The sequence below is a fragment of the Drosophila novamexicana genome, unplaced genomic scaffold (genome assembly GCF_003285875.2).
Source record: "Drosophila novamexicana strain 15010-1031.04,08,12 unplaced genomic scaffold, DnovRS2.1 tig00000068-arrow-arrow-pilon, whole genome shotgun sequence".
NCBI lineage: Eukaryota > Metazoa > Arthropoda > Insecta > Diptera > Drosophilidae > Drosophila > Drosophila novamexicana.
The window spans coordinates 827,532-841,627 of NW_020824770.1; the positions used below are offsets into that span (position 1 = coordinate 827,532).

The following is a 14,096-nucleotide window of genomic DNA, read 5'->3' on the forward strand; positions in this document are numbered from 1 at the left end:
GACCCAAAATCCGAACACAAAAAAGATTAAATTTGTTCCGTTTCACAGTTCAATCGCGCATAAACTTTACTTAAATGCAAATGTACTGTAGAACCTGAAGATTCAAAACAAGTTTTTGCAATAGTCTCCATGCACAAGAGAGCTTCAATATGTGGAACGTATGCTAGTAAAAATACAATAACGAGTTGTTGCAAGTACTTATGTATATTTCGATGGCGTAACTGTTGCCTCACGAACACCGTCGCAATATCCGTTGCCCAACTGGCAAACAGCAGGCGGTCGTGTTGCAAGTAAAATGTAACAAGTACTGCATGTTGCATGTGTGCCTGTGTGGTGCATGGAAATATATATATTGTGTGTGTGTGTGTGTGTTCGAGCAGCAAATACTTGTACAAGTACGCCCCCCTCCCGCCCCCGCTCCCCCACTACCTTCGACAAGTTGCTATTACATATAGGTTGACATCGTCGCGCCCAAATTGAAGTGGGCCAAAATCAAACCTAATACACGGCATTTAACGTGTATATACATAAATGATAAAGTGCCTGCATGTCCAGGCATATCAATTGCTCAGAGAGAGAAATCGCCACAAGTTTTTTAAGCAAATAGCATTTGATTTATTAGCAAAACTAACGACAACGACGAGCTGCCAAGCTTGCAACCACAATATAGCTAGAAAGTTGCTGCAGATTGTCTTAAATGACAGGCAGATAAGGATACACATGTCAGGCCAGAGAATAAGCCCTTTTATTTATAGCCTGAACCCATTGAAAACTGTAAAAAAGGGTATAATGTTTTTGTGCAAATGTACGTAGCAGGCAGAAGGAAGTATCTCCGACCCCATAAAGTGCATATATTCTTGATCAGCATCAATATCCGAGTCTATCTAGCCATGCCCATCTGCCCGTCAGTCCCATGCAGTACTTGTTTGCTTTCAATAATCGATAACTTGTCCCGTTTCGATTTAAATCGATATCGATATGCTGTTTTTTGAGCAAATCTTTTTGGTTTGAAGAGCTTGAGTCACCAGATTTAGCATGTAGCTTCTAGAAAAGTATGTGCAGATGAAGTAACTTTCATTTTATAACCGCCGCACTCTAGCAGGAGCTGCATATGTCGTTGGTAGAAGAAGATTCAGGGTATACCCTAGTCGGGTACTCCCGGCTAGAGCACCCTGGCTTGTTTTCTAATGCTGCACCTGTCAAACTTCATGCAACATGACAACAAATTAAGTGTCAGATTATTTTTGGATCAAGTTATCAAATTGTGTACAATTGTCGATAGCTTGACAGGAGCATCGACAAGCTCTGCATGTGATTCGAAAAATTGTTATATTTTATATCCCATGTGTCAATTGCAGCAAAGATTTGCTGTTGCTTTGTTTATGTCAACAGCTTGTGTAGAATAAGTATTAAAATCTTCTATAACACATGAAGTCAAATTGGGAGGCATCAAAATTCAAGACGTTGTAATTAGGCATGTGAATTCCCATTATAATAAGCACTTTAACCACATATCAGGAATGCTCCTAATAATTATAAGGCCCTTTCAACACGCATTGTTAATGATATTTAACACCAACCGCAAATGATTAAAAGTTTAATTTAGTAAATTTATTGCATATTTATGGAACTAGATAACACATGAAGCCCACAGATATGTCTAAAACACATTTATGTGTTCTTTATAGATAAAGTGGAATGCGAATTTGAAGTAAAATGAAAGTAAAAACAAAGTGTTTAATTCTTTTTCGGAATGTTAGCACTCTAATGAAAATTATTGAAAGGTTTAAGGGCAAAGTAGTTTTTCGACAAATACAACCAGTATATGCTCCGTTTTGGCAAGCAATATAATCTTATTTATTCTCAAAAGAAATAAATTAAAACGAGAAAGTAGGAATATCTTCGCCACGCCGAAGATTTAATACCCTTGTAGACATTTCCCTTTTGCAAATATGTGAGCAGCGTGAAGCTCGTAAATTTTGAGCTTGAAAACAGAATATCTTGCTATAAAAGTTCCTACTACTCGACCGATCTTTCCTATAGCAGCTTTATGATATGGTGGTCTGATGTAGATAAGTTTTTGCAGATATATAGAGGGCATAGTAAAACTTATAAATGCCGAGCTTGGGTAACATATCTTGGTAACGGAAAAAGTTGTTCATATACGAACCTTCTTTGGGACCGATCGTTCCCATGGCAGCTGTATGATATGGTGGTCCGATCCGGCCGGCTCTGATATATGTACTGCCTGCAAAATAAGTGCGGAAATATAAAGTTTCAAGACGATAGCTTCAAAACTGAGAGACTAGTTCGCATAGAAACAGAAGGCCAGACAGACGGACAGACGAACATGGCCATATACACTTGACTTTTGATGCTGATCTAGTATTTGATGCTGATTAATATGCGTTATGGGATGCCGCCTTCTATGCGTTACACATTGCATGACAAAATTATAATATCCTCTACAAGAGCATAAAAACCGATATTATGCATATACTATACTATAATAAATGCAGCAAGCTTCATAGTTTCTGTGCTGGGTATTACGAAGTTGAGCACTCTATGCATAAATATTCTTACTTCTGCACTGTCTTGGAGTGTAACTCGGTTGCCTAACTTGAACAACAACAACCACAAAAAGGCATAAAATTTTAACACATTTACGCAGTGCTCATAAATTTTATGATGTGTGGAATATTCCCAAGGGCGTAGACACTCGACGACGAGCGCCACATAAATCGCATCGTGCATATATGTGAGTGTATTTTTGGCGTGTGTGTGTGTGTGTGTTTGGTGTGTGTGTGTGTATGTCTAACCCCTTGCGAGTGGCTAATAATTTAGTTACTGTGCTGGGACTATGCATGGCCAGTGGCAAACAGAGTTCAGCTGCCCGAATGCACCACTAAAATTGGATAGGGGGAACATCCTTTGTTGGGATCAAGTGATGTGATTGAAGTGCCCATAACCAAAGCAATGCCATTGAGTGTATGCCATAAATACTGTCTCATAAAAATGTATATGGGACAAGAGCCTAAAATCAATAATTATTACGCTTATTAACCATGAATATAAAGTGCAGCTAGTTTGAATTTTCATATTGTACTTTGGCGTGAATTAGACGATTTTTGCATTAACAATTTCTGCTTTTGTGCTAACAACAACAGTATATCCAACGAACAAAATAATAAATGCATTGATAAGAAATTATATTTAAGTCGTTAATTAAATTTTGGTTGCCCAAAATGGCAGCGTGAAAGGTTTTGTTGTTAATTGAAAATTCCAATCACGCTCATAAAATGGACGGGAACTGATTATAAATTGAAAGACAAAAGCGCATATTGGCCGCACAAAGCCGGGTAGCGATAACTAGTTTTGACACAAAATGACAATTAAATATAATATGCACTGAAAAGCTATTAAAATAGTTTAACTCCGCAACAAGCTGGCAATAGAGCCCACAACAAAATGAAACACAGCGCGGAATTTAATTCCGTTCAATAAATTTTGTATGCTGGTGAGGGTAGTCGGAGGGGGAAGGGTAAGTGAAACAGGACATGCTTCCAACTGAACCCACTTGACAAGCATAATATTTGGTGAGCGAAATGAATTTCAATTTAATCGCTGAGGTTAAGCCGCTAAAAAATCATTTGATAGCTGCCAAAAAATAAATAATACAAATATTTATATATAAATGAAATTCTTGTGTACATATATATTATAAAGTTATCGTGTTGGCGGTGAACAATCATCCGGTGACCAATTGGACCAGAGCTGTGAGCATTTTCCCATTTCTGCGTGCATAAATTCGAGTTTTCGCTATGTTTGTATTGTCGCGGGCACACAGCGCGTATGCGCAATCATTTCCAGCCAAGTAGCCGCAATAAACTGCATTGTGCGGTCGCATCTAGCAAACATAACCACGACCACACAAGCACACACAAACACACACACACTCATGCGAGTCAGGTTATCAGCTGCTGGCGACGGGTCTGCTCTTATCACCGCAGCAGCTATTGCATCTGTTGTCGCCGGACCAACGTTTGTGGGCGACTTGGGGCGTGGCATGGGCCAGACAGTGGCAATAGTTTCCACTGGCTTAACACAAATGCTGCCGGGCATTGCGCAAAATGTTGCACGGGCAGCCACAGCACAGCACAGCAGCGCACGGTGCGTATGAATTATTTAATTTTTTTTTCTAAACCAGGCAGATAACATTCGCAGGATATTTTATGAATGGCGCATTATGAGCCCACGCAACAGAATTCAATTAATAGTCTGTCATATTCTTTTATATGGTGCATGGTCCATTGTTTCAAAACGAAATTTGTGGGCAACATGACAAGCGACAGCTACCGACCGCACAATACTTTGTTTACGGTACTAAAGTAGCACAAAGAGGATTTTCTTTTTGTTTGCATGTGGCAGAACGTGCTGGCTCCGGCTCTTTGACGTCGCCTGAGGTGGGTAAGCAAGGGTATCGCTGTGCACCTACTCGCAGGCATGTATAATTATATGAAAATTCACGTGCTATTGAGGCGTCGGATTGGATTGCATAAGAATTAAATCTTTAGGAAAGATCGACAGAATTAATGAAATGTAACTTGGTTGATATAGGGACAGTAGCTGTTGTTGTTGTTGTTGTTGTTGCTATGCTGCGCTGGTATCAATGCGACAGCTGTTCCCCACCCTACCTAGTTTTATAAAAGGTTTAATATATATAAATAAAGAATTTTTAAATGTTTAATTCTTAACATTCTGCATTTATCTATGTCAACAAAATTATTGACATTTTTGTTCTTTTTCTGATCGGCAGAAATTCTAAAAACAAAAGCAAGAGCATTAGAGCATTTCAGCTTAATTGAGCTAGATTGGTATATTTCCTCTTTATCCACACTATTCCTTTTCTCTTTGACGGAACTTTCGATCAGTCACTTTTATTAGGCCATTCTCTTTATATCATGCATTTTAAGTGCACCAACAAAAATTAAATAGTCACACTTACGTGCACTCACTCCATCTCCAACAGCGATTTAATGCGATCTGCTGTTATCAAAATTCACTACGAGTTGCACACAAAAAGAATTGACAAATTAAAGAACGCACAGGTTAACTTTTTTTCGCACTTTATGTGACTTGCATTCTCTTTCTTTTTCTTCTTTCGTTGCTTTTTGAACCACTTACTCAGCGGCAATATGGCGATCCGTATGAGAGAAGGAGAATAAAGAATATATAAGCCAAAAAATATTACAGAGTTAAAACTAAACTTAGCGAATTAAATTTGACCATGCGATTGAATTTTTTTGCCGAGCAGAAAAATAAACCAACACATAACTGCAAGAATATTTAAATTATGCGCTTAAGGCGACTTAGGATGACTTATAAACACTTATAAACAAAAAGAAGACAAAAATGCCGTTTCGCTTTGACTTAGCAAAAAATTATTATTCGATAAAAATAAATGCAGCTGCTTCGACGACGTCAGCTATCGGAGGCATAATCGATAAGCGCCACACCTGCGATAGACTTATTAAATGCACTTCAGATAACAAAAGTACTTATCTTCAGAGGTAAAGCGCGATTTTAAATTGACGCACTTCGAACTTTCTTTGGTTGAGTCAACCTGTTTCCAAGACTTGAGCTCCGGTCGCCTTAGAGAAAGCTATTCACAACGAAAACAGGAGAGACGACATTTCTTCGGGCTTATTATACAGACAGCCAGACAGACGAGCACGGCCATATCAGCTCGGCTGTTGATACTGGTCAAGAATATATATACTTTATGGGGTCGCAGATGTCTTCTTCTATGCGTGACACATTTCGAGACAAAATTACAATTTTTTTTTATTTAAACAATATTACGATAATTTTCTAATCACTGTAATCTGATAAAAATACCTTATCTAGATTTGCATTGACTACTTTTGGGCTATTTATTCTAATTTAAATAGAATTTTCTGGCTACATGCGCCACAAGGTTCAAGGTTCAACTATTCGTTTTCCCATATATTCCATTCAAAGGTCAGGTTCATGGAATATCAAATGTTGGCATTTCAGCTTGGGTTCAGTTCTGGTTAAGGCTTGTTTGCTGCCTTGGTTGACAGTTAAATAGCTACAACTCAATAAAATAATAATGCCTATAAGAAGCCATCTCATTGGATATAATACCATACTGTATCCTGTTTAAAATAGGTTTGATGCCCTGGTCCAGTGATTACTAGGGATTAGAAAGAAAGGGATTATTACATGTGATAAGCTTTACTATTCGGTATAACTTAATAATATTATATCCTTTTTAAAGCCGGCTAGCTGCCTTGCTTGACAGATTGCATATAAGTAGCTATATCATTCGATATATTGCCTATAATAGCTTCAGATTAACTCAATTGACAGGTAGTACATATAAAAAAGTATATCGTTCGCTAAATACCATATTATATCCTGTCAAAAACCCCTTTTGGCACCTTGCTCGACAGGGGACGGCATATGATAAGCTATAGCATGTTTTAATTCATTATTTATTCCCAAAACTGATATTCTACGTGGCGAATTCCAAAAGTATAAAAAAATAGTCGGCTTGGCCCAAAAAAACTTCTTTTGACAGTTGAGAAAAAACGCGTAATTTTTCAATCGCACCTCGCTGACATTTGCACGCACTTGCAGTTATTTTTTTTTTTTTTATATGAGAATTTCATTGCAGCTATGTAAATATTTATTTTTATTCATTTTTTTTTCCTCTCTTTTTTATCTGTCTGTAGACATACTTATCTGACTCAATATTTACTTACCTTTGAGCTGTTGTTTTTTGTTATTTATTGCTTTCAATTCATTTCACATTTTGTATGTGTATTTTGTATTTCATTTTTATTTTGCAGTCAAATCAAATATGTTCTTACATTGATTAATTTGCAATTGTTTTTATTTTTTTATGGATGCTTCGTTTTCTACATCCTGCAAACGTTTCGTAAAAACGGGTAGAGCAGAGCTTTGTTTAATTTGGCATAAGGCATTTAGCTGGAAATTCAAAAGTCAGCCGGAATTAAGATTTATATATAAACCAGTAAGAGATTCTAGTCGGGAGCTCCCGACTAGGGGATACCCCGAACCCTCTTCTTCCAACATCAAATGAATATATATATTCTATTTTAGAAGCTATATGTTAAGTTTGGTGACTTTAGCTCTTATTATCTACCAAAATTGACCAAAAAACAGAAAATCGATATCGATTGCTTGGAAACGGGGTTAGTTATCGATTATCGGAAACAAACTAGATCTGCGCGGGGACTAGGAGCACCTACATCTAAAATTTCTAGCTCTTATAGATTCTGAGATCCTTGGCTAGATCTAGGACATGGCTAGATCGACTCGAATCAATAGGCATCAATATGCTGATCAAGAATATATATACTTTATGGGGTCGGAGAAGCTTCCTTCTGCCTGTTACATACATTTGGATTTTGCACAAATACAATATACCCTCATACCCATTTTTAATGGGTTCAGGGTATAAATATATATACCTTATATTTTGGACTTCAGTTTTATACATTCAAAGGCAAAAAAACGTTGGACCTTAATACAGGGTAGCTCCTAGTGAAGAGTTCTCCACTTTCTTCTTGCTTGTTTTTAATTCATATCCATTTGTTTATTTGTTATTTATTTTATTTTCGCTTGTTGTATTGTTTCGGCACAACAAATACTAACAAATTATTTAGTACTTATCATTTATTAGAATACGTGCTATATGTTGTTGTTAAGTGATAATTATTATTATGGCTGTCATTATGTATAATTTATGGTATTTGCACATTTGTTAATTGAGACTAAAGGTGTTAAGTAAAATTTAGCATACATCAATTTAGCTAACATGTTGCACTTTTAATTGTGATTTTTTATACCCTAATTCATTATTCAAACTTTTTTGCCTGTGCTGATAAGACACCAATTGAATGAAATTAAGCATGTTCCCACTTAACAATATTCCACTTGGAATGGTAAAACTTTTACAGAGAACTTTAAAAATGAGTTTTAAACGTATCAAAAGAAAAGTCTACATCAAAATAAAAGGGAACAGGTCTCAAGGTCAGTACAAACATTCGTTGGGATGGATTCGAATTAGACCTCATCAATCATTTTATGGCAATTTTATAAGACCTGCAACAAGGAGCAGAATGGAAAAGATGAAACCTAATTTTGCCACAAAGAAATTTATATGCATATGTGTGTATAAGCCCACATTCACACACACACACTCACACACACACACTCAAGTGGCAGTTGTTACTTGGTGTTAATAAAATTAGAGCATTTTCTTAGTGGCTTTTGTTTGTGTATGTGAAATTTGAAGCTGCTTTAAATTAAATGAAACAACAGGGCTCAAGTCTTAAAAGCCAATAAGTGAGTTAAGCCAATGGCTAACTTTGAGACAATCGCATTTGGCTGCAGCCAAAAACATGCTATAGCAGCAGCTGTTGTTCTCTATAATCCAATTGGATGGCTGCCACCAAAAAAATAAGAGTCAAAAAAGGCATTCGAAACGAAAGAAGAAAGAGTAAATGAAAGGCACACACATACAATCAGCACGACAAGTGGCAACAATTTCGAATCCATTGAGAAATCAAACAGCAAAACACATGCACAATGCGAAAGGAGCAGCAGCAGCAGCAATTCGGGCCAATCTCATCCCTGCGGTCTTGTCCTTGGCTTGCCAGGCTGTCAGTGGATGTGTAACAAGCGGAAACCGCAGAGAGAGAAAGTGACAGATGTAGAGAGAGAGAGAAAGATAGAGAGAGAGAGAGGTAGACGCCGCGTTGATAGGGCCCGGATAGCTTTTGGCATCGCCCTGCCACCTGACTGTCTGCCTGCTGCCAATCGTCCTGGTTGAGTGTGCATAAAAATGGGTCATTCATTGACAGCTCTGTCAAGCGCTTGCTCTGCCACATCTTCCACTGCTGCTGCTGCTGTTTCTGCTGGTGCCGTTGTCGCTCCTCCAGTGGCAACCTTTATCATCCGCCTTGTTTTCCAATACAATAATATGTAATAATAACAATGGCAGCAGCTGCAGCAGCAAAAACAACGTCTTGTTCAAAAATGCTGCACTCGCGAATGACTGACTCAAAGCTGCCCTGTAAGTCAAAAATATATTATATCGAGCATAAGTCTGTCAAGCCTGACACTTGCAATAAGGTAAATTTCACTTATCTTTTTTAATGTCATGTGCAAAAAAAGAAATCGAACAATTCACATTTAAAATTGCATTTAAACTTGCAAGGTAAGTTAAATTTGTACAGCATGCCTAAGTGGCTGTCAACTTTAACAGAAAACTGCACTTTTAACAAATTTTAATGCCTACAGGGCATAACAATAACAGTTACATTTCGCACACACACACACACAAGCTTTCGCGAAAATATCGAAGCATACGAAAAGCAACATGGAGCCGCCTTAGGGTACTTCTTATCATGGCTGGAAACTCAAGAAACATTTTCGTTGCCTCACCTGTCGCACCTTAGGGTGCATTTCATGATAAGGCAAATAAGTCAAAAATGTCAATAATGCCGATGCAATAGGCGCTGCTAGATCTGTATATTCTGATAATAAGTAGCTTAATAAACACATTGAAATATTATATTATCTATATCGAGTGCGAGATCCGTGCCTTTCAGTTATGTGTAGCCATAGGTATTATTCTTCAAAATTTAATTACACATACCCGAATTAATATCTATAGAAGCCATACAGCAACTACAGCTTCCATTTTATATGTAGCCAACTGGGCTGGGGCAAGGTCAAAGTTGATGATGACGTCACATGTGGCATTATGCAGCGTATGCAGCAGACATACGCAGCTAACCTGTGTGCCTGACGTTGGGCAGATGTGGCTAGCGCTATTATGTGCCATTGTTTGTGCCTCCATTCTTTTCATTTGGATGTGTTTTTTGTGCCGTGTCTCATCGATTTCAATGTCTGCCTTTTTATTAACTTGTGGCAGCTACAACTGAATACAGTCAGCAGCAGTTCGAATTTATACTGCAAGCGGACACGAATGCTAACCCATGCTGACACACTGCTGGGCAGAAGATTAGACTTAACTGGGTGTTATGGGTGGCATGGGTATGGCTGTGCCTCTGCCTGTGACTGCGGCCGGGCCAGTGCGCATTGAATTTGAAACCAGCTGCTGAGCGCATGATTTTGAAAGCCATTAGTGTTAGATGAAAGCAAACAGCAGCAGACGCCAGATACTGGCCAAAATGTTGCGGTTGTGGCTACCAGACAGCCCTGTCACAGGCCGAAAGAGGGAGAACCGGAGACACCAGCCAGACATCAGACACAGCACCACAAACAATTTTACACATTTAAGCTCCCAACTCTTTCTTAAATTCCTGTACTTTCTCAAAATCTGGTTCTATAGATCCATTCAATTTGAAGCTCTATTTTCCTTTAAAATAGGTATTCTAATTTTTACATCAATTTTAAAATGCATTCAGTAATACCATTTATTTATTCGTAGCTCTTAATATTTTCCAATGCCGTAAAATCCAAAAAAAAAAAAACATTGTCAGTTATTTAAGCCTTAATGCTGATTCTTCGTCCAAAGTTTTGTATTTGAATCAAAACTATTTTGAAGAAAACTCTGGTACGATTTGGGTTTTGGTTTGACTGTGTTTCGGGCAACTGGTTTGGCTTAAGTTCTTAGTTAAGAACAAACTGAAATTCTGCGTTGTGCCCGGTTTGTGCCGGTTCGTCTGCCTGTCTCTCTTTATTTTCGATATATAATGGAATTTCTACATAGCGTATATTGTACGCAAACACAGCAAGCATTAGAAGAAAATCTGTTTTTATAATTAAGAAAAACTTTGAATATAATATTTTGAGTGTGAATACACAATTACCCGCTCACAAAATTCTAGCAGTGTTGCAAAGCGTTTAACAACTCGATAGACTCGATAATCTCTATAAAAGATATGGCTTATCGCCCATCAAGAATTTTAAGTTTCAATTAAAGTTATATTTAATGCAATTCATCAACTTTTTTGCTAAACTAGTCTTGTACTTTTTCCGTTTATGATGAAGCTACTTTACATCTCTGTCTGCCAGGGTATATGCCCTTTTAGGTAACATTTTATGTGTCGAAAATTTGCTTAATTGAGTCCTGGATATGCGTTTTAGCTCCCAGTTGACATTGCCCTGTATTGTTCGAGTTCATTCTGTACGTGTGCCTTGGACCGTCGGCTGCTGTTAAAAGATTCAAAACATAATTCACAATTTGGGCAGCCTATAAGGCATTTGGATTGACCATTCGGCCTATGGAGCTCAAGGCCAGGTCATGTCAGTGGGTCAGAAAGCACACAATGGTAGCCATATTTACTGGACCTCTGCAGAATTTACTAAACGATTTTTTAAGCGACTCTGACTCCTATTGAAAGCATTTACATCTAAAATCAATCTCAACTTATCGAACAAAATGGTATAAAAAGAATATATTTATCAAAAAGTTTAAATATTAAAACAAAATGCAAAAAAAAAACGAGAAAGAAAGGCTATCTTCGGCACGCCGAAGATCTAATACCCTTGCAGACCCAACCTCTTCATAATGCTTATAGTGCTTTGCCCGTATCAAAGAAGCAGGGAAAATAGTTAATGCCGAGTTTGGTCAAGATATCTTGAGAAGCAAAAAAGATTTTTAATCAAAAACCGACCGATCGTTCCTATGGCAGATATATGATAAGTAGTCCGAGGTAAATAAGTTTTTGCAAAAATTAAGGGAGCATAGTGAAATCTTTAAATGCCGTGTTTAATCAAAATATCTTGATAACAGAATGTTTTTTCATACAAAAACTTAATTTTCGACCGGTCGTTCCTATGGCAGCTATATGATATAGTGGCCCGATCTTAATATGATTTTGTCGGTATATGAGGAGCATAGTAAAACTAATAAATGCCGAAGTTTGGTCAAGATATCTTGAAAAACAAAATGTTTTTTCATACAACTACTTAATTTTCGACCGATCGTTCGTATGGTAGCTATATGATATAGTGGTCCGATCCAGCTGGTTTTGACATATGTGCTGCGTGCAACAGAAAGAGGGACTTCTGCAAAGTTTCATTGAGATAGCTTTAAAACTGAGAGACTAGTTCGCATAGAAACAGACAAACGGACAGACGGATATGGCTATATCGACTCGGCTGTTGATGCTGATCAAGAATATATATACTTTATGGGGTCGGAGATGTCTCCTTTCACATTTCACGACAAAATTATATTACCCTCTGCAAGGGTATAAAAAGTACATTGATATGATCAAAACAAAATTGCCAAAAAGTCGGTATTCAAGAAATATTTAAGTATAAATTTAATGTGGAGAAAATTGCGATTTAAAAAAGCTGTTTCTGTGCTTCTAGTACATGACAACATGGCATTAAATATATACAAACCTACACATACTCACACACTCATATATACGCTGAGTTGCCCAACAACAATGAGAAAAGTTCCTTTTGCAACTTGACAACGTTTTAAAGGAAGGGTTTGAGGCACAAAGTCAACGCGGGGCTGCAACGCCCTGCGAAAAGCAACGAAACGCTTAACAAAATTTACATTATTATCTGTCATTATTAAAATATGTGCATAAATGTGTGCGTTGGCGTGTGTATGTGTGCGTGTGTATATGCAAATACAATAATATTATGCAAATTTTGTAACAGCATTTTATTTGCAATTTAAGCCGCTTGTTCAACACTTTTTTAACCATTCTCTCTCGCTTACACAATACCCGCCCCTCCTTCTCTCTTATTCCCTCTCTTGCTCTCTCGGTGCCTCTTTTACCTATTAACTGTAATCTGGCTTGGTAAAACTGTAACGCCCGCATCTCGCTTTTCCAGTTTCCAGCAATGCGCGCCCTATCCATATCATCGGCAGACGCTTTCATTCTGGTTTACGATGTCACCGATGCGTCCACTTTCGAGGAGGTGCGGGCTATACGAGATCAGATACATGAGACAAAGGCGACCACAGCGGTGCCAATTGTGGTTGTTGGCAATAAAGTAGATCTGCTCGCCGAGGATGGAGAACTCCGCGAGGTGAGTGCCAACTAAAGGTCATCAATTATCAATATGTGTTATTAATGTTATTAATTATACCCTGAACCCATTAAAAATGGGTATAAGAGTATATTGTATTTGTGCAAAATCCAAATGTATGTAACAGGCAGAAGGAAGTATCTGCGACCCCATAAAGTATATATATTCTTGATCAGCACCAATAGCCGAGTCGATCTAGCCATGTCCGTCTGTCTGTCCGTCCGTCCGTCCGTATCTATGAACGCAAGGATCTCAGAACCTATAAGAGTTAGAGACTTGAAATTTTAGAGGTAGATGCTCCAAGTTCCCGCGCAGATTTCCCGTTCCGTTTCCAAGCAATCGATAAAAATTTTGGTAAATAATAAGAGCTAGAGTCAGCAAACTTGACATATACCTTCTAAAATAGAATATATATATGCATTTGATGTTGGAAGAAGAGGGTTCAGGGAACCCTCCCCTAGTCGGGAGCTCCCGACTAGAACCTTTTACTTGTTTTATTATCATCATTATCCTTATTATAATTATCATAATTATGATTATTATTATTATTATTATTAATATTATTAATATTATTAATATTATTAATATTATTATTATTATTATTATTATTATTATTATTATTATTATTATTATTATTATTATTATTATTATTATTAATATTATTATTATTATTATTATTATTATTATTATTATTATTATTATTATTACTTAATCATTGTTTTTATCATTATCAATATAAATACCGTTTTTTTTTGTATTATGTTATTATTTTTGAGTGTGTTTAACATTTAATTTTCAGCCGCGCCTTGTGGCCCAAATGACAACAACAAAAACAACCGCAATTTAACTGATTTAATTGTTGTTGGCAAAAGCACTCAAAGGAGTGTTTATACAACACACGAACAAACGCACCAAAACACACAACACACACACACACCAATACACACCCACACACTCACACACAGACAACCCGTAGTAATTCGTAACCCGTTTATAAGCTATGCAAATTGCTTTTG

The 14,096-nt window shown here is 37.3% G+C and overlaps 1 protein-coding gene across 1 annotated transcript in view; it reads left to right on the forward strand.

Annotated features, from left to right (window-relative positions):
* Nucleotides 1-14,096, forward strand: part of LOC115771331 (ras-related protein Rap-2b) — a 43,737-nt gene that overhangs the window by 19,771 nt on the left and 9,870 nt on the right. Inside the window, exon 4 of the mRNA XM_030716997.1 lies at nucleotides 12,883-13,080. Coding sequence (XP_030572857.1) covers nucleotides 12,883-13,080 — 198 coding nt within the window. The remainder of the gene's footprint in view (nucleotides 1-12,882; nucleotides 13,081-14,096) is intronic.